Source organism: Loxodonta africana, chromosome 23 (assembly GCF_030014295.1).
Source record: "Loxodonta africana isolate mLoxAfr1 chromosome 23, mLoxAfr1.hap2, whole genome shotgun sequence".
Taxonomy (NCBI): Eukaryota; Metazoa; Chordata; class Mammalia; order Proboscidea; family Elephantidae; genus Loxodonta; species Loxodonta africana.
In genome coordinates, this window is record NC_087364.1 from 5,348,771 (window position 1) to 5,369,551 (window position 20,781).

Here is a 20,781-nt window from a genome sequence, read left to right on the forward strand (position 1 = left end):
ATGTCCCCTCTTGTAGAGTTTCTACCTAACACAAAACACAATTCTCTGAAAAAGGCCTTATTTCAATCCCTAAATATTTCTTCAATCCTCTATTAAGTATCATTACATATTATAATCATATTTCGCACTGACCTTTTCTGTGACAGAAACCCTGGTGGCATAGTGGTTAAGAGCCACAGCTGCTAATCAAAAGGTTGGCAGTTCAAATCTACCAGCTGCGCCTTGGAAACTCTATGGCATTGACTTGATAGAAAACATTTTTTTTTTTTATGTAGAGGATTTATGCTCCCACATAAAAGGTCCTCCTTAGCATCTTGATAATTATGAGCTAAAATTACCTTTACATTTTAAATAATTTTAGGTACATAATTTCAGTGAAATATAAACCCACCCAGTGCCCTCGAGCAATGGTTAAAAAAAAAAAAAAAACCAGAAGCGGGGTAGAAACGCAAACTTTTACAAAGTAAATACAAGTACATATTGGGCAGGACTGAGTTGTGGAGAACCGTGGTATTGGTTCACTCATGGTAGGTGCTTTTCTTTCCTCATGTTTTTTGAGGTTTAAACTCAAGAACACTCCAGCCCAAAGTCTTAAATCTTCAGAATGAAATGAGTTTCAAGTTAAGTTTGTTGATATTGATTCAACTACACCTACAAGTGTTTCTAGTAACAAGGCTGCTTCCCTTTTGTAACCAGGCAAACGTACTTATTGAAAGATATGCTGACCCTCAGGCTGCTCAGGAGTAGATAACGTAAAACAGGAAGAAACGAGAGCACTTTTGCTGCCGAGCCCAGAGGGAAACGCCGTGCGTCACGGATGGGAGGCCGGGGCAGATTTACCTGAGGATGAAACACTGAGGTCTCTGCTCCAGGAAAAGCTGGTGAAAGGCTCTCTCAGCACAGGAGAAGATGTGAGGAGGCAAAGAGGAAGACAGTCTCCCCGAGCTGCTGGAGTAAAGCTGTGAGACCTGAAAATAGTTCAGAAAAGACAGAAATCTTCTTGTGAAAAGGATTCAGGATAGCCTCACCTCATGACATGACTGACTTATTTCTGATATACAAAAGTGAATAAATCTCTAATTTGGAATATCACTTGTAACTACAAAAAAAAAAAAAAAAAACTACTAGCCTTTGTAAAATCACACCGTCCTCAGCACATTTTAAGCATTTGTTATGACAAACGGGGGGGCTTATATTTGATCTTTAATTACTGGGTTCACAGGCTTTGAATGATTCTGCTGCCTTTAAAAAGGGGCAGACCACAAAAACTCAGTTTAGTAGATAACCATGAAGTACACTAAAATACATCAAATACGACTTTTCTCGGCAACATCTAATTTCAACAGCATAATGCAGCAGGGATTTCTAATTTGAATGTGAAAAGGCAATTACAACTGGCATGCATATAAACGTACAAATTTCTCAGAAAAACGAAAATTTAATTAACTTAGTTTCAGTGAAAAGGTGATTTATTATGATTACCAAGGACATAGCGATTCAGGGATAGTAACTCTATTCCTTCTGTGTTTCTAATGAAATAGGTTACTTTAGATTAAAAACTACATAATAGGAAGACTTCTGAGTCACCAAGAAATAGCAGACAAACTTAATTTTTATATTACACAATAACTGGTCTATATCTTCAAACAGGGGTCCCTGGGTGACACAAATGAGTAAGTGCTCAGTTACTAACTGAAAGGATAGCAGTTTGAATCCACCCAAAGGCGCTTTGGAACAAAGTCTTGGCAATCTACTTCCCAACAACCACAGCAACTGAAAACCCTATGGAGCGCAGTTCTACTCTGACATACGTGGAGTTGCCATGAGATGAAACTGGCTTGATGGCAAGCGTTTTTTAGTTGTTTGTTTGTATCTTTAAAGAGGAAGAAAGGTGTGGTGACAGTTCCGAAAATCAGCCAATAAAAATGCTATGGATCACAATGACCCAATCTGAAACCAATTATGGGGATACTGTAGGGCTAGGTAGCGTTTCATTCTGTTGTATATGGGGTCAACATGAGTCGGGGGCCAATTCACGGTAGCTAACAACAATCTTCAAGGATATCAAGGTTGTTAAAGTCAAGAAAAGACTGAGGAACTGCTCTGGATTGGACATCTGGAATTGAATTAGATGATAGCAGTGTACCAATTAGGATTTCCTCATTTTGATGTTTGTAACGAGGTTATAGTGAAGCATGGAGACCCTATAGGACAGAACAGAATGGCCCCATAAAATTTCCAAGGAGTAGCTGTTGGATTCAAACTGCTTGGTTAGCAGCCTGAGCTCTTAACCACTGCACTACCAAGGGTCGCTATGAGTCAGAATCGACTCAACAGCAACAGGTTCGGTTTGGTCTCTTGGTTTAACGAAGTTATACGGAAGAATGGCCTTGTTTGTAGGAAATATACAGTGAAAGTATTCAAGATTAATGGGATAAAAATCCAGGGATTTATGTTATAATAGTTGAGGGGTGGGGGCTATTTGTAGGTTTTATTTGCAGACTTCCCATAAATTTGAAATTATTTAAAATTTAAAGAGGAATAAAAGGTTTAAAAAATAGAAAAAATGATCTACAACTAGGAGAAACAACTGGATGAATCTTACAAATATAATGTTGACTAGGATTAGTGAGAGGCATTACAAAACATACTATTGAAAAAAAAAAATCAAGCCTATTTCCATCGAGTTGATCCCGACTCATAGCGACCCTATAGGACAGAACAGAACTGCCCCATAGCAAGGAGCACCTGGTGGATTCGAACTGCCAACCTCTTGGTTTGCAGCCACCAGGATTCTAGAACATACTATAGGATTCCATTTATATAAAGTATGAAAACAGCTAAAACTAACCTATGCTACCAGAAGTCAGGAGTGTGGTAGATTAGGCAAGGTGTTAGGTACTAGAAGTGAGTGAGAGTTAGATTTCTGGAGCACTGCTAATATTCGGGATCTCAGGGCTTGCAAAAATTCAGCCCTCTGTACACTTAAAACACAAGCACATTTCCATATGCATTAAAACCCACTGCCGTCGAGTCGATTCCGACTCATATCGACCCTAAAGGACAGAGTAGAACTGCCCCATAGAGTTCCCAAGGAGCATTTGGTGGATTTGAACTGCCGATCTCTTGGTTAACAGCCGTAGCACTTAACCACTACACTACCAGGGTTACCATATGCATCATGCCTCCATAAAAGCTTAAAATGCCAACATCATTAAAAGTGTGTTGGTGCAGAGACTAAAACAAACAACAAGCAAAAAACAGACAACTGGAACAGACTAGAGAACTCAGCTCAAGCCCTCATATAGGTGGGAGTTTGGTACATGACAGAAGTAGGATCACTTATCAGTAGAAAAGAATGGAGCTGAGAAAATTGATCATCTATTTGTAAAGAAAGTAGACACTGATCCCTATCTCACACCATATGTAGACACGAATTGTAGATGAATTTAAGTCACACATGTCAATGGCAAATTTTCAAACATTTGGACAAATACAAAAGATTGTGCTGTCAAAATCTGGTGTTAAGAAAACAGAGTACAAAAAAATTATATTGCAAAACATGGATCAGTTTCACTACATTAAGTAAAACAACTCCTGGTCCATCGTAAACACTGTAAATATAATAAAAGAAAAAGACTGAGAGAAGAGAATTAGCTGTGCATATAATCAACATATAATCAAGAATTTATAAATATTGCCTGCAGATCAGTGAGAAAATCTAGAAATACAACAGAAAATTGGGCAAAGAATATAAACTGACAAGAATGACAAATAAATATAAGAAAAAACGCACAAATACTCTGGTAACCAGGGGAATGTCATTTCAAATAATACTGACAAAATTAATTCCTGACAAAATGAACTAAAAATTATTTAATAATAATTATAATAACAGCTTAAATTTATTACGCTCGTGGTACTGTTCTCAGCATTTTATGTAAGCTCGCTCATTCAATCCTCCCAAGAAACCTATGACTTGGGTATTAAAATTATCTTTATTTTTACAGATGAGGAAATGGCTGCAAAGAGAAGTGCATGACTTGCCCGAGGTCAGAAAGCTGGTTTAGTGCAGTCTGACTTCAAAGCAAAGTTTTCTGTCTGTATGGCGGGCAAAAGTAAATTTGATAATGCCAAGTGTTGTCAGGCATGTGGGAAAATGGAAACATTTTGTTTACAAGGTTATTTTTTTAACCAAATATAAGAATAATTTGGCAATGCCATCTAAAAGTGGGACGTATATTTGACTGGGCATATGTCTGCAGAAACTCTCTTTGTAAGAACAGAAAATACAGAAATAACTTAAAAGTCTGTCTGAAGGGTTAATAAAATACTATAAGAAATTTGGAATAAATTAACTAAAAAACAAAACAACATCAAGGGTTGTCAAGTTGATTTCAACTCATAGCAACCCTATCGGACAGAGTAAAACCGCCCACAGTGTTTCCAAGACTGTATGTAAACCTTTACGGAAGCAGACTGCCACATCTCTCTCCTGCACAGCAGCTGGTGGGTTCGAATCGCTGACCTTCAGGTTAGCAGCCAAATGCTTAACCACCATACCACCAGGGCTCCCTCATAAATTAACTAGAGCTGAAATTTTCAACAAGGAAATTTTTTAAAAAATACAATGCTTAATAAAGATATTTTTGTAAAAGGATATAGTTAACACCCTCTCTAAGTGAGTTAAAAAATCGAAAGTATATATAGTTTCTGAATGCTTATATATAAAATGTCACATATGACAGACTGGATGAAAGGATAATAATCTCAGGATAGTGGTTATCACAGCTGATGAGAAGGACAGGGCTGGAGGAGTGCTTCCCTCTGTAGATAGCAAAACCTGCCATCTAATCTAAGACAATGTAAAATTAAAACGTGTCTTCGTTTTCTGTCCTACTCAGAAAATAAACATTGGAATTAAACTAGGACACCATGTTTCCTTACCACATGTTTAAAGTTGCATCTGAGTCCCAAGACTATATCTGAAAAATGTTACTTTTTATCAAAAATAATTTATAAAAGAGATTTGAAACAAAAATGGGTAGTGGGTACACAGATGGCTACCATGTCATGCTTGAGCTTTTTGTATTTTCAATTATGCTCTAATTTTAAATAAATATTAAAAACAATTGAACAATACTGATGTCTACATTGTAATTCATGAAGCAACTAGGGTGTTTTAGCCCAAAGTCCTTTTTTTGCAGGACAAATTTCTGTTTTCTTCCAAAGCCAGCATCAACACTATTTCACTTCTCCTGAAGTCCAACATGGACTCCATCTAATTTTGACAGCATCCAAGACAATTTTAAATTCAAACTATTCTGTAGACTGCTAAAGATTTCATTTGATGTTATAAACAAAGGTAAACACAAGAGGGACCCCACAGCATACATGAATTTATATGTATGTGCAGTTAATTTCAGAGCCCTGCTGGCGCGGTGGCTAAGAGCTACGGTTGCTAACCAAGAGGTCGTCCGTTCGAATCCACCATCTGCTCCTTGGAAACCCTATGAGCAGTTCTACTCTGTCCTGTAGGGAGCTATGAGTCAGAATGGACTTGACAGCACACCACAACAAAGTCCCCATGCTAGGCACTAATAATCTTACTTGTGGATTATTTCAGGATCCCCTAATTAGCCTTCCTATCTTAATGTCTCTTCTGTCTGACTTTTAAGAACTATTTATATCAGATTGCTTTTTTCAAAGATTCTTTACTTTCTGCAAAATAAAACACAAAGTCTCTAACAGCTTTTACAACCCAGGCCCATACTAGATTTTCAATATTCAATTTTTTAAAAAATGTTTTACTCTTATCAAATTGTTCTTTGCATTCCTCCAAATGGCCTTACATTTCTTCATCTTTGTAATGTGGTTCTTTCTCCTTCTCTTGCCTAAAATATATTCTGTTTTTTGGAATCTTACTCATTTTTCAAGATTTGACACAAATTCATTTCCTTTCCATGAAACTCCTCTGTCAACTTGACTTGTCAATTAATAGGATACCTCCCCCATTACAGCTGCTTTAGTAAAATGCAACTACAAGTCTCTATTTTTACGTTATTTGTGTTTTGTCTCTAGGACACATCTATGTAGTTCTTAAGTACAAAGAAACTAATTTACTGAACACCCCCAAGATACATAACACAATGCGTTACATTTAATAGCCTCAATAAATGTTTGTTGGTTTGGTAAAACATTCTCTTTCTTGTTTTTAAGGCTTTTTTTTTTTTTTTTTAAAGCCAATTTAGAAAGATCTGGCTATTTTTTTTGTTTTTAAATCTTCTCTTTTCCCCTACCTCTTATGTGTTTAAAATGAGTTATGTTACTTGTCTTCAACATAAACCAGCAGCACAATAATGAACCCTGCTCGCTCTTGGCTAAACCTCATTTACAAATATCTGCTTACTTGCCTGCCAAAGGCCACTTCTCTTCAGTGACTGTTACCATCAAATCAAAATTGCTTATGGCAGCAAGCAATCCAATGGATTGGGCTACTTGCCGCCCTGTGTCTCAGAACAAAGTCTACCACAATAGAGTATTCCACACTCAGGATTAAAGACTTGCTAGAAATAAGAAACGAATATCTTGCAGAGTCTTAATGTAATACAGCTATTTGTAACAAAATAAAAAACACAGATGTTACATGGGCTTTTTTGTTTTGCCTTTTGTTTTGTTTTCAGAATGAAATTCAGAAACCATTCTCCTGGTGTTTATCTCTTTAGCTACGATCACACTCAATTTTTTCACTTTCTTCTTTTGTTAAACTAATCAACACAGGGAAGAAACCAAACTATCTGTACACAATTTATCTTAAATGACAATTTAATAACAGTTATATCTATGCAATTATAATCAAAACAGACACAAAAAGAAATGGAAATTCGTTTTGTTTGTCCATAGGTCAATGACACTTTTAACGTGATTCAGTACACCAGTAGGTGATACTAGATCATTAAGTGGTAATATTGGTACAGAGAACACCCACCAATTCATCATTAAAATTAAATCCTTGTATCTAACTAGTATCTATCATTTTATGGCTTATTACTTATCATTTTATGGCTTATTACTTATATACTAGGGAAGTATAAATTATTTGATTTTACATAATGGATGTGAAATCCAAAAGTACTAGACATTTTGAAATTTCATTATGACTCGCAAAAAGGGGATACTTTTGTTGTAAACTTTTTGTATCAGTACTTTTATCTAATATATTTTCCTTTTCATTTTTTTCCCCGTTACATTCTATGTCACAGTCAGTTGGAAATGCTGGGTATAAAGGTTAATACATATTTTACACGTTGCATCGGCCATTTTAAGTTTTAATGAACTATCTGACAGTACCCTCAATGTGTTAGATCTTCTTTCTAAATTAATAATGAAATGTCTCTCCTAATGTGTCTCTTCTCCACTAACAAGTGTTTCTGAAAGACCTGCAAGTGCTACACACTATTTGAAGCCATGAAACTGCCATACTTAGATGCCCTAAAAAACGAACCACAAAATAAAATATTTTTTCCATCACAAGATACAATCAAAAGTCACATCTTACTAGAATAATGTATTATGTTATATTTTGACTAATACTTAGAATTTGACCTCTAGATCCACAGAAGTATTGAATAGTTACCCTGGTGGTGTAGTGGTTAAGTGCCACGGCTGCTAACCTAAAAGGTCGGCAGTTCAAATCTGCCAGGGCTCCTTGGAAACTCTATGGGGCAGTTCTACTCTGTCCTATAGGGTCACTATGAGTTGGGATCGACTCGACAGCAATGGGTTGCTTTTTGTTTTTTATGTATTCCCTTTATATTTACTGATTATTTTATTCAGTTATTCAAAACTGACTTGTCTCCCTGTAAGATTCTTGTTAAATCTACAATCAACTGGGACACCATAAATATAAGCCAAGAACAAAACACTAATTCTTGCTTTAGATACCAGGTTTTCACTCTCTAAATGATGCGTACAGTGTTAAATAATAATGGGCATGAAGTCCCACAGCAAACTTAGGTATCTGAAGGCAACAATCTTCTGGCACTATAAGATTGAATTGTACTGACTGGCCCTCCAAAAAGATATTTCAAAATCCTAAACGCCAGTATCAGTAAGCGGGACCTTACTTGAAAATAGAGTCTTTGGAGATGTAATTATGTTAAGAACATCATGATGAGATCATCCTGGGTATAGAAAACCCAACCAAACCCACTGCCTTTGAGTAAATTCTGACGCATGAAGACTTCACGTGTTACACAGCAGAACCGCTCCACAGGGTTTTCTTGGATGTAACCTTTATGGAAGCAGGTCGCCAGGCCTTTCTCCCATGTTGCCACTGGATGCATTTGAACCAATAAAATTTAGGTTAGTAGTCAAGCACCACCAGGCCTCTGGAGCCCCAGTGGTGCAGTGTTAAGAGTTTGGCTGCTAACCAAAAGGTCAGCAGTTCGAATCCACCAGCCACTCCTTGAAAGCCCTATGGGGCAGCTTTACTCTGTCCTATAGGGTCACTATGAGTTGGAATTGACTTGATGGCAACTGGTTTTAGTTTTTTGGTGTTTTGTTCTGTTACACGAAAAACAGAGCCTTCCATTGCAACTAAATATCACACTGCTTTCAGCTAGCTGGAATAACTTTCCAAGAGTAATTTAAAGAATTTCTCATAATTTCTCATAAGTCGTTTGGGGAAATGTACAAATGCAATATTTCCTCTTCTTTTGCTCACGGCTCTAATATCACAGAACCTCTTTAGCAACAACTCATGATGTTCAAATAAGAACTCTCAACCAACTGGTCTTGAATTAGTCAAGAAGTATGGAAAATACAGAATTGTAATTAAATTATTTGATTTTAGATTTCTGTCTCATGACTACAATCATGTAAGAGCTACACATTATAAGTACAGAGGAAACTTTTGATAAAATAAATCTAATATTCAGTTGCCTCAGAACAAATTATCGTTAATATCATGCAACAATTCCATTTAGGTTTTAGCTCTATTTCTGAGAAGTATAATTTAACTGTTCTTTTGATTTTCCTTTCTTAATCAGTTATTTAATATAAACAAGTATGTTTAGTAAGTGTGACTCTATATTATTCAAAGATAGTACAAATTTTATACCCACCATGGTAGAATAAATTGGAAGCTCCTTGAATGGGTTAACAAGCAAGAGAATGTCTCCAATAAAAGTCTGTTGGATAAAAAAGACATAAAGAGTTCATGACCTATATCAGAAGCACCTTTAGATATTAGAAATTATATAATTTAAAATTATTGTGTACAATATAGGGAATATGTATAAATCACATCTTAAGATTCTGCACATTGTTTTAAAAGCTTGTAATTAAAGGAACAGAAAAGTCAAATTCAAATGAAATAAAACTACTAATGTCTGTTCCAAGGAACACATAACAAGTGAAATGGTTGGGTTCTAAGAACTTCTGATCCTAACGGGTTTTGTGAGGACCAGACTGAATAAAAAACATAGAGTTAAAACACATGACAACATACGTAAAACCAAACAAACCCACTGCCATCAAGTCGATTCCGACTCATAGTGACCCTACAGGACAGAGTAGAACTGCCCCATAGAGTATGAGAAAAAAACTAGTTACACATACAAACAATAATAACTAAAACAACAAAGGTGATATAGCAATACTCATTTCACAGGAAGTTTATACTTTAACATAAGAAGCAGTTGTTAGTTTGCGAGGAGATGATTCTGACTCACGGCTACGGGACCCCATGTGTGTAAGAGAGGAACCGCACCCCACAGGGTTTTCAATGGCAGATATTTCGGAAGTAGATTGCCAGATCTGTCTTCAGAGGTCCCTCTGAGTGGCTTTCAACTGCCAGCATTTTGGGTAGTAGCTGACAGCAAACTGTTTGTGACACCCAAAGACTCCAAAAATAGCCATGAAGGCAGCCAAACCCTAGATTAGTACCAAAAAAAAAACAAACCCACTGCCGTCAATTCGGACTCATGGTGAACCTACAGGACAGAATAGAATTGCCCCAAAGAGTTTCCAACGAGGACCTGGTGGATCCGAACTGCTGACCTTTTGGTTAGCAGCCACAGCACTTAACCACTACACCACCAAGGTTTCCTGGCTTAGTACAGATGATCTGAATTCTAGGCAGTCTTCAAGACACTACTTGCCACATTCCACCACACCCCATCAGATTTACCATTTCTATTGATTCATGTGAATAATAAAAGGGCCCAGGCTACCACTTCCCAGACAGTGTTAAGGATCAAATTAGCTAAAGGCTTCAAAGCTATGTATAAATCAACCAGACGGTGTGGAAAAGAGGGTATGGCGCTACAGTGAGCGCCTCTGGTGTGTGTGTGCTTGGGAGGGAGGGTGTACAGGGAAAGGGCTCCCTCCAATGGCGTGGAGCCTGACTTGTTCCCATTCCATCACTTCCCCACTGTGCCTCCCTCTCCCTACAGGATTTCACTTTTCTGTACAGTTGAGATGACAGCACTCCTCTAAGAAGGAACAGTCGCTAGGAGGGAGTTCACAAGTCAAGCATTCTGCATGGGAGAGCATACAGTAAGTGCTCAATAAATTGAGAGGCTGTGCAGGCAAACTAATAAAAAAAATAGTCTTCAGTTTCCTTCCACCACGCAAGGGCTCATTATATTCATTCAACAAATATTTAATCAAGCATGTACTCTGTGCCAGGCACGGACTACTCTGGGCAGTCCATGGGGAAAACCAAGAAACGGATGAGGCCCAGGAAGCTTTCACGGAGGTGGGCATGTCTGAGTTGAGCAAGTTGGCAGAGAAACGCCCCCAGAAGCACCACCAGAACCTGACACCTAATTACAAACAGAATGCACTGCCCCTGCACGTCTGTATGCTGGACTCCTGGAGACCCTCCTGGTTGGACTCGTGGCCCACCAGAAGCAGCAGTACCAGAGATAAAAAGCATTTCACAATCACAAGAGGATAAATCAATCAGGAAGGTGCAGCGATTCCAATTTTCTATGCAACTAAAATCTAACGTCAAGTAGATGAAGAAACTCTGACAGCAAAAAGGAGAAAAACACAAATTCACAGTGATGTTGGGGAATTTTGACAATGTGTTCTTACTGACGCATGGCATAAGTAGAAAAGTTTTGAAGTAAATAACAAATTGACCAACGGGCATATTGAACACTGTTACCAGCACTGCAAACTATACATTCTTTTAGATTGAGTATTGACCAATATCTACGAAGCTTAAAGAAACTGGGTCACGTAGAGTCTGTTTTCTGATCATTGTACAATTAAGTTAGGAAGTCAATAAGAATTCCTAGAAAGTCAACAAATATTTAGAAATTATACAGTACCTTTATTTACCCATGACTCAAAAAAGAAGTCACAATGCAAATAAAATATTTTGTATTGAGTGATAATAAAATTACAACATATCAAAACTTGTGGGAAGCAAATAAAGGTGTACTTGGTTTGAAAATTATAGCCTAAAATGCATATATTAGAAAAGAAGAAAGGCTGATAATTGGTCACCCAAGTATTCACTTCAAGGAGCTAGTAAAAGTATATCAAATTATACAGAACAAAAAAGTACAATAAAGAAATTAAATATAAGAGAAGAAATTAATGAAATAGGAAATGAAAACTAAAAGCCTTTAAAAATCTAATAAAATTGATAAAACCCTAAGAAGATTGAGGAAACACAAGAAAAGGTATAAACTACTAATATAAAAAAATGACATCACTATTAATCCCACAGACATGAAAACAGATGTGAGAGGATGTTATGAACAATTTTGAAGCCACTAAATTTGGATATTTAGATAAGGTGGAAAACAATCCTTGAAAAACTCAACTTACCAAAACTAACACAGTGAGAATAGAAAAAAAGAAATGAGTTCTTTGTCTGTAATTAAATTGGATCTAGGTATAAAACCCTTTCCACAAGTAAAACTTGAGGTCTCACTGGTGAGCTACTCTCATCACTGACATACAAAACAAATGTTAAAACACAAATTATTTACGAGGTCAGCATACACTTGATATAAAAACCTAATTCCTATATCGCCAGAAAGGAAGATTAAAAACTAATCTTCTTATAAAAATACATGCACAAAGCATAAACAAAATATTGACAAATTGAATCCAACAATTTACTAAAAGCATAATATATCATGACCAAATAGGTTTTACTCTAGAAACGCAAGGTTGACTTCATATTTGAAAGTCAACAAATGTAATTTACAATGTTAAAAAAGAAGAAAAACCGTATGATAATCTCAGTAATTACAAAAAAAATCTTTTTTTATAAAATTGAGTGCCCATTCTTGATTAAAAAATAAAAACTTAGAGAACCATTAATACAATAGGCCTTCCCTAATCTTTTACTACGATGTGCTTCAAAAGTGATGAAAGTTCTTCCCTGAGATTGAAAATGAGACAAGGATGGCTATTATTGCTGTTTCCAGCCATCTTGGCAGCCCTACTCTGGGAGTTAAGGCAGGAAAACAAAGTAAAAGATGTAAGGATTTCAAAGGGTGAGATAAAAGCTTTGTTATTTATAGACTATCTAACAATAAAAAAAACAAAACAAAACAAAAACCAGTGCCATTGAGTCAATTCTGACTCATAGCGACCCTATAGGACAGAGTAGAACTGCCCCATAGAGTTTCCAAGGAGCACCTGGCGGATTTGAACTGCCGACCCTTTGGTTAGCAGCCGTAGCACTTAACCACTACGCCACCAGGGTTTCCTTCTAACAATATATATAAAAAAAAATTAATTCAAAATAATTTCCAGATAAATTAATAATATTTACATATGAATTCAGTAAGTTCAATGGATAAAAGATGAATATAAAAAGTCAAAATTGTTTCTTTACATTTGCCATTAACAATTAGAAAATGAAATTTAGAAGGTACTATTTTTTTTTATTACGTGTACCATTAAAATATTACAAATGCCTAGTGATAAATCTATCAGAGTGGCAAGACTTAAAAAAAAAAATAAATAAAAGCTAAAAATTATTCCTAAAAGAGCCTAAAGATGACCAAAAGAAGGATATATTATTTCATGAATTGGAAAACCGAATATTGTAAAAATCTCAATCATTCCCAACTGATCTGGTATAATACCAATAAAAATTCAACTGAAACTGATAAATTGACTTTAAAATGTATATGGAAATCCAAGGGTCAAGATTAACCAAAACAGTTTCTGAAGAATAAAGTTAGGGAACTTAGTCTATCATATCAAGATTCACTATATTGCTATAATAATTAAGATATTTCAGAATTTATTTCCAGACAGGCTAACAGACCCATGCAACAGAAGTCACATTCCAGAAACAAACTACACCCAATGGTCACCTAATTTATCATAAGGATACCATTAAAAAACAGTGGATAAAGTTTTGTCTTTTTAATACATCATGAATATTTGTGTGGGAGAAACCGTTAATCTTGATGGTCTCCTTATGCCATGTGAGATCATATCTACATGGGTCATATATCATAAATGTGAAAGTCAAAACAATCACTTCAAGAAGAAAATATTGGAGAATATTTTCACGACCAAGGCCAAGATTTCTTAAACTGGACACAAAAAGTATTAACCCTAGAGAACCTGATAATAATTACAAGTTTCTCTTAATCTAAGAATGCTATTAAAAAAAAAAAGAACCCATTGCCATCCAGTCAATTCTAACTCATAGTGACCCTAAAGGACAGAGTAGAACTGCCCCACAGAGTTTCCAAGGAGCGCCTGGTGGATTTGAACTGTCGACCTTTTGGTTAGCAGCCATAAGAACACTATTAGAAGGGTAAAATGCAAGCCAAAAACTCGGAGAAGATACTTGAAATATGTATATCTGATACACACAAAAAGGGGAGGATGTCCTGAATATATAAAAACACCTAGACATCAAGAAGAAAAAAAAAGACAACTCAAGTTTTTAAAAATTTTACAAAATAATTTAACAGACAATTCACAAAGAAGAAAACCAAATAAGCATATTGTCAACATCACTGATCATGGCAGAAATAAAATTAAAACCACAATGAGATACTGCCACACAATGACAGAAGAGCCAGAATTAAAAAATAAATAAAGAAAACAAAAAATACTGATGATACTAAGTGTAGATGAGGATGTAGAGAGCATCAATTCTCACACACTGCTGAAGGGAGTGCAATCTGGTACAACCTCTTGCTGTTTCCACCACATCTGCAGTTACTTCCTGCACTGAAGGCTTGAACCCCTCAAAGTCATCCATGAGGGTTGGAATCAACTTCTCCCAAACTCCTGTTAATGTTGATATTTTGACCTCCTCCTCTGTATCACAAATGTTCTTAATGGCATCTAGAATGGCAAATCTTCTCAGGAAGGTTTTCAATTTACTTTGCCCAGACCCATCAGAGGAATCGCTATCTATGGCAGCTATAACCGTACAAAATATATTTCTTAAATAATCAGACTTGAGAAAATCAAAATTACACCTTGATCCATGGGCTGCAGAATGGATGTTGTGCTAAAAACAAAAAAACAAACGCATTGCCATCAAGTCAATTCCGACTCATAGCGACCCTACAGGACAGAGTAGAACTGCCCCATCGAGCTTCCAAGGAGTGCTTGGTGGATTCAAACTGCCAACCTTTTGGTTAGCACCTGTAGCACTTAACCACTATGCCACCAGGATGCTGTTTTAGGAAGCATGAAAACAGCATTAATCTCCTTGTACATCTCCATCGGAGCTCTTGGACGACCAGGCGCATTGTCAAAGAGCAGGAATATTTTGAAAGGAATCCTTTTTCTAAGCAATAGGTCTCAACAGTGGGCTTAAAATATTCAGTAAACCATGTTGTAAACAGATGTGCTGTCATCCAGGCTTTGTTGTTCCATTTATATACCACAGGCAGGGTAGATTTAGCATCACTCTTAAGGGCCCTAGGATCTTTGGAATGGTAAATGAGCATTGGCTTCAACTTAAAGTCACCAACTGCTTTAGCCCCTAAAAAGAGAGTCAACCTGTCCTTTGAAGCTCTGAAGCCAGGCGTTGACTTCTCCTCTCTAGCTACGAAAGTCCTAGATGGCATCTTCTTCCAATATCAGGCTGTTTCGTCTACACTGAAAATCTGTTGTTTAGTGTAGCCACCTTCATCCATTATCTTAGCTAGATCTTCTAGATAACTCCCTGCAGCTCTACATCAGCGCTTGTTGCTTCACCATGCACTTTTACATTACAGAGATGCCTTCTTTCCTTAAACCTCATGAACCAACCTCTGCTAGCTTCAAGCTTTTCTTCTGTAGCCTCCTTACCTCTCCCAGCCTTCACAGAATTGAAGAGAGTTAGGGCCCTGGTCTAGATTAGGCTTTGGCTTAAGGGAATGTTGTGGTGGTTTGATCTTCTATCCAGACCAGTAAGACTTTCTCCATAACAGCAGTAAGGCTCTTTCACTTTCTTATCATCTGTGTGTTCACTGGAGTAGCACTTTTAATTTTCTTCAAGAACTTTTCCTTTGCATTCACAACTTGGCTAACTGTCGCAAGAGGCCTAGCTTTCAGCCTCTCTCAGGTTTTGACATGCCTTCCTCACTAAGCTTAATCATTTCTAGCTTTTGATCTAAAATGGGAGACATGCAGTTCTTCCTTTCACTTGAACACTTATGGGCCATTGTATGGTTATTAATTGGCCTAATCTCAATATCGTGGTGTCTCACGGAATAGGGAGGCCGAGGAGCGAAAAAGAGATGGGGGAATGGCCAGTCAGTGGAGCAGTCAGAACACACAGCATTTATCAATGAAGCTCACCATCTGATATGAGTGCTGTTTGTGGTGCCCGAAAACAATTACAGTAGTAACGTCAAAGATCACTGATCACAGATCACCATGACAGAGATAGTAATAATGGAACAGTTTGAAATATTGCAAGATTTACCAAAATGTGACACAGAGACACGAAGTGAGCACGTGCTGTTGGAAAAATGATGCCAACAGACGAGCTTGATACAGGGTTGCCACAAACCTTCAACTTGTAAAACATACAATATCCGGGAAGGGCAAGAAAGTGAGGCACAATAAAATGAGGTATGCCTGTATATGGCCAGTATTGCACAGCATCCCTTAATATATTGTAAAACCAAATCAAACCGAACCCACTGCTGTCGAGTTGATTTAGACTCACAGCAACCCTACAGGGCAGAGGACAACTGCCCCACAGGGTTTCCAAGGAGTGGCTGGTGGATCCAACTGCTAACCTTTTGGATAACAGCTGAGCTCTTAACCACTGCACCACCAGGGCTCCAGTATTTCACAGATGAGGCTTTAGATAACTGAGCTAACCCAGAAACCCAGTGCCATCGAGTCGATTCCGACTCATAGCGACCCTAGGCTAGAAGGCAGTATTAGTTTAGGAAAAATGAGTCCTATGAAGAACACCAAGGTCACACAATAACTAAAAGCCCAAGAGACAGAAAGGGCCACATGAACCAGAGACCTACATCATCCTGAGACCAGAAGAACTAGTTGGTGCCCGGCCACAACCGATGACTGCCCTGACAGGGAGCACAACAGAGAATCCCTGAGGGAGCAGATCAGTGGGATGCAGACCCCAAATTCTCACAAAAAGACCATACTTAATGGTCTGACTGAGAATAGAGGAATCCCGGCGGTCATGGTCCCCAAACCTTCTGTTGGCCCAGGACAGGAACCACTCCCAAAGACAACTCATCAGACATGGAAGGGACTGGACAGTGGGTTGGAGAGAGATGCTGATGAAGAGTGAGCTACTTGTATCAGGTGGACACTTGAGGCTGTGTTGGCATCTCCTGTCTGGAGGGGAGATAGGAGGGTAGAGAGGGTTGGAAGCTGGCAAAATTGTCACGAAAGGAGAGTCTGGAAGGGCTGACTCATTAGGGGGAGAGCAAGTGGGAGTACGGAGTAAGGTGTATATAAACTTATATGTGACAGTCTGACTTGATTTGTAAACATTCACTTGAAGCTCAATAAAAGTTAATAAAAAAAAAAAGAGTCCATCTACATAATTTAAAATGTCCTTGAAGTAAGAGAAACTTCAAATTTAAAATCAGCTTGTCAGCTTTAGTCTCTTGAACTGCTCTTAAAAAGAACGCCTAATTACCTAGCGGTTGTTATGTCCAAATGGGTCACCCTGAGGGGAATCCTCAAAACCCCTTGCCATCAGGTTGGTTCCTACTGATAGTGACCCTATAGGACAGAGTACAACTGTCCCCATCGGGTTTCCAAGGTTTTAATCTTTACAGAAGCTGACTAACACATCTCTACCCATGGAGCAGCTGAGGGGTTCAAACCACCAACCTTTTGGTTAGCAGCTGAATGTTTAACCACTGTGTCACCAGGGCTCCCGGAGGGGAATATAAACAGTTTTTAAGTGTCTGAGATAAACCATGCTTGTACTAGTAGCTGTCATGCAATATTTTATTTACTCTGGTTTGCTTAGTGCCAATTAAGTATGTTTTTTTTAACTGTCTTGGCTAACCAGATGCTACTGGAGCTCCTGTGTTTGTTTCATGGGTTTTTTTTTTCTTTGTGTCTCAAGTCCCGGTGGTGTGTTTCTAAAGGAAAAACTGCCTCCATGTTTATCCGCTGTCCATAACGGAATGTGATTACATATTCTGTTCTCTCTGTTCTTGTCAGCAGGAATTGTTCAGGCAACAGAATGCTTTTACTTCTGTACATTTCCCGGCAACCATATGTCTCATCACCTGCAATTCGTTTTCTGTTTGGAGATTTGGGAACTTTTTACTGCTACAGACTATATGGGAACTTCCCACCCTACTGTCCAAATGGGATGCTATACACTTAGTAAAAGAACAATCCAGAGTTTTCGTTTGTTTGTTCTTTGAAGGATCGTATTGTATAACAAATCAGACTGCAGCAAGAAAAGATGAAATTACCATCAAACAATTCATACCACTGAAATAGTTTATCTTGACTCTGATTAAAGTTACTGCTCAACCCAGCCTCAGCTGATTTTCCTGGATAAACAAATATTAATTTCTCTCGTTCTAAAAATGTGCATGTTCTAAGAGGTCTAGTCATTTGTTCAATATTTACCGAGGACCTAATCCAAACCAAACCCGTTGCCACTGAGTCAATTCCAACTCTTAATGACTACAAGACAGAGTACAATTGGCCCACAGGATTTCCAAGGAGCCAGTGGTGGAATTGAACTGCCAACCTTTTGGTTAGCAGCCGAGCTCTTAACCACTGCACCACCAGGGCTCCACTGAGCACCTACTACATGCAATATACAGCAGTGAACGAAACAAAATTCCCTGCCCTCAAGGAACTTGCATTCTAGTATGTGTGTGCGTGTGCACACGCAAGCACACGAATATGTATAAGGGAAAAGACAGACAATGAAGAATTTAAATAAATAAAATATAAAATATGTTAGGTGGTGATAAGTTTGTGGAGAAAAATTAAGTAAGGCAGGGACATAGGAAGTGCATGGTGCTATCTAATCAGGCTCATGGGGAAGGCCCGAATGAGCAAAGACTTTGGCATGAAGATGTGAGGAGAGTGAGGAAGCACTGGGCATAGCTGGCAGTCAAGTGATCCAGGCGTGGACAGAAGTATGCTTGGTATGTTCAAAGGAAAGCAAGGATAGCAGTGTGGCCACAGTAGGGTGAGTCAAGTGGGGTGTTAGAACACATGAGTTCAGAAGGTAAGAGGAAGAGGGAGAAGGGACAAAGAGTTCAGGTACTGTGGGCCATTGTTATGACTTCGGCTTTACTCTGATTGAAATGGAAGGCCACAGAAATACTTTGAGCAGAGAAATGACATGATATAATGTGTGTTTCAACAGAACTGCTCTGGTTCCTGTGTCGAGAATAGACTGAAGGGGGAGGACAAGAGAAGCATATATGCTTCTTTGAAGTCCAGCAGCAAAAAATGCAATCAGTAAGTCAGATATGATGGCTTGGGCCCTGGAGGAAACAGTGGATGTCTATGGTGCATATCATTTAAAGGTAAGGCTGATGAGGCTTACAGACAAATCAGATGTAGGGTATGGAAGGAAAGCAAGCAACAACACTCTTCCCAAGTTCATTAGTTTGAGGCACAGGAAAAACGGAGTTGCCGTTAACTAGGATGGAATGGCCACACAAGCAGCAGGTTGGAAGGGTAGGTGTTGAATTCAGATGATTGAATTTGGATATTTTTAACTTGATACATCTATTAGATTAGTCTTTTTCTACTTTTGGAAAAAGAAAATAGCACCTTTTATTTCCAGCTCCTCATGGGCTGATACTTTTGTAAAATAAAAATGAATTTCTAGAAATATGAAATTGACAAGGACATACAAAATACAAGCACCAGTTTGTAATGGATTCAACAGATTGAAATTAAACCATCAAATTGCTATAAAATTTTGTAAATGTTTCTCATTGTAGACTGCTAATAAAAAGTTTATCTATTGGTCTACAAACTACACTTTGAGAAGCACCTATTATCACTCGATCAGTAATGTTTAACTTGCTTATTTATCCATTAGAAGCAAATTCAGGTACCATAATTTAGAATAATCCTTAAAAAAAATTAATTATTTAGCTGTAATGTTTCACGCATACCGAAAAACAAAAGAAAACTCAAACGCGTCACCATCGAGCCAATTCTGACTCATAGCGACCCTAGAGGACAGAGTAGAACTGCCCTGTAGGGTTTCCAAGGAGGGGCTAGTAGATTCAAACTGCCAACCTTTTGATTAGCAGTTGAGCTCTTAACCACTGTGCTACCAGGGCTCTAATATTTCAGGCACAAAGAAGAGGAAAACCATGCTTCCCACAGTGGCCAATTTATATTTTACATGAACTTTAACAAAGAAGGGTATATTAATCCTGATTATCCAGAAAGTGAAATAGAGAACAGAGCAGAAGTTAGATCCATGACTCAGATAAGCAAGTTAGTAGGCAGCATTTACCAATTAAGATTCCAGACCTGAATTAAATCACCACTGAGGTCTACAATCACAAACTGTGATAAGGGTGCTAAAGAAGAAAGGTTTACTTAAAGAGCTGAAGCACATTTGAATGAGAGTTGATGAAGTTAAGTGTTTTATGGAGGTAGAAGCAGAACTTTAAGGGAAAGAAAAGCAGTTTTAAAAAGTCCCTGTTGCAAGAAGGGAGGGCAATGATCAATAATTTCCATATAAGTGTTTAAGAGTTGTCAGCGACAGTGTTCAGCTGTCAGATCACGAGGACTCTCAATCTACATTCTAGACTCTAGAACAATTGTGGTCTTCTTTTCCCGAAAAACGATAAGCCATGAGTGAGTTTTAAGACTGGGAACACCAAGATGACATTTATACCTTACAAAAATTACTCTTCCTCATTGTGAAGATTGGATTGGAAGAGAATGATGATTTCCCTTGAAAGTCAGGGGGCCACCGGAGAAGTCCAGAGAGAGGATGTTGATGGCTTTGATGAGGATAGAGATTGTCAAGACAGAGAGAAGTAGATTTATGGATATTTAGGAGGTAAAGCCACTTGAAAAGCAAGATAAAGAAATACAAGGGAATCCCCAAAACTATGGTCCCCGGTGCTCTTTTAACAGAGAACTAAAACCAGTCCTGAACCTCACTCTTCAAACAAAGATTAGACAGCACTATAAAATAAAAAGTAATACACATGAGGAATGTGCTTCTTAGTTCAATCAGATATACAAGACCAAATGGGCAGCTCTTGTCCAAAAGTAGGATGAGAAGACAAAAAGGGACAGGAACTGGTCAAATGGACACAGGGAACCTGGGGTGGAAAG

The 20,781-nt window shown here is 37.9% G+C and overlaps 1 protein-coding gene across 1 annotated transcript in view; it reads right to left on the reverse strand.

Annotated features, from left to right (window-relative positions):
• MYO16 (myosin XVI) overlaps positions 1-20,781 on the reverse strand; it is a 561,325-nt gene that overhangs the window by 375,439 nt on the left and 165,105 nt on the right. The window contains exons 11-12 of the mRNA XM_023553192.2: positions 9,126-9,191; positions 841-968 (exon numbers count right to left, since the gene is read on the reverse strand). Coding sequence (XP_023408960.2) covers positions 841-968; positions 9,126-9,191 — 194 coding nt within the window. The remainder of the gene's footprint in view (positions 1-840; positions 969-9,125; positions 9,192-20,781) is intronic.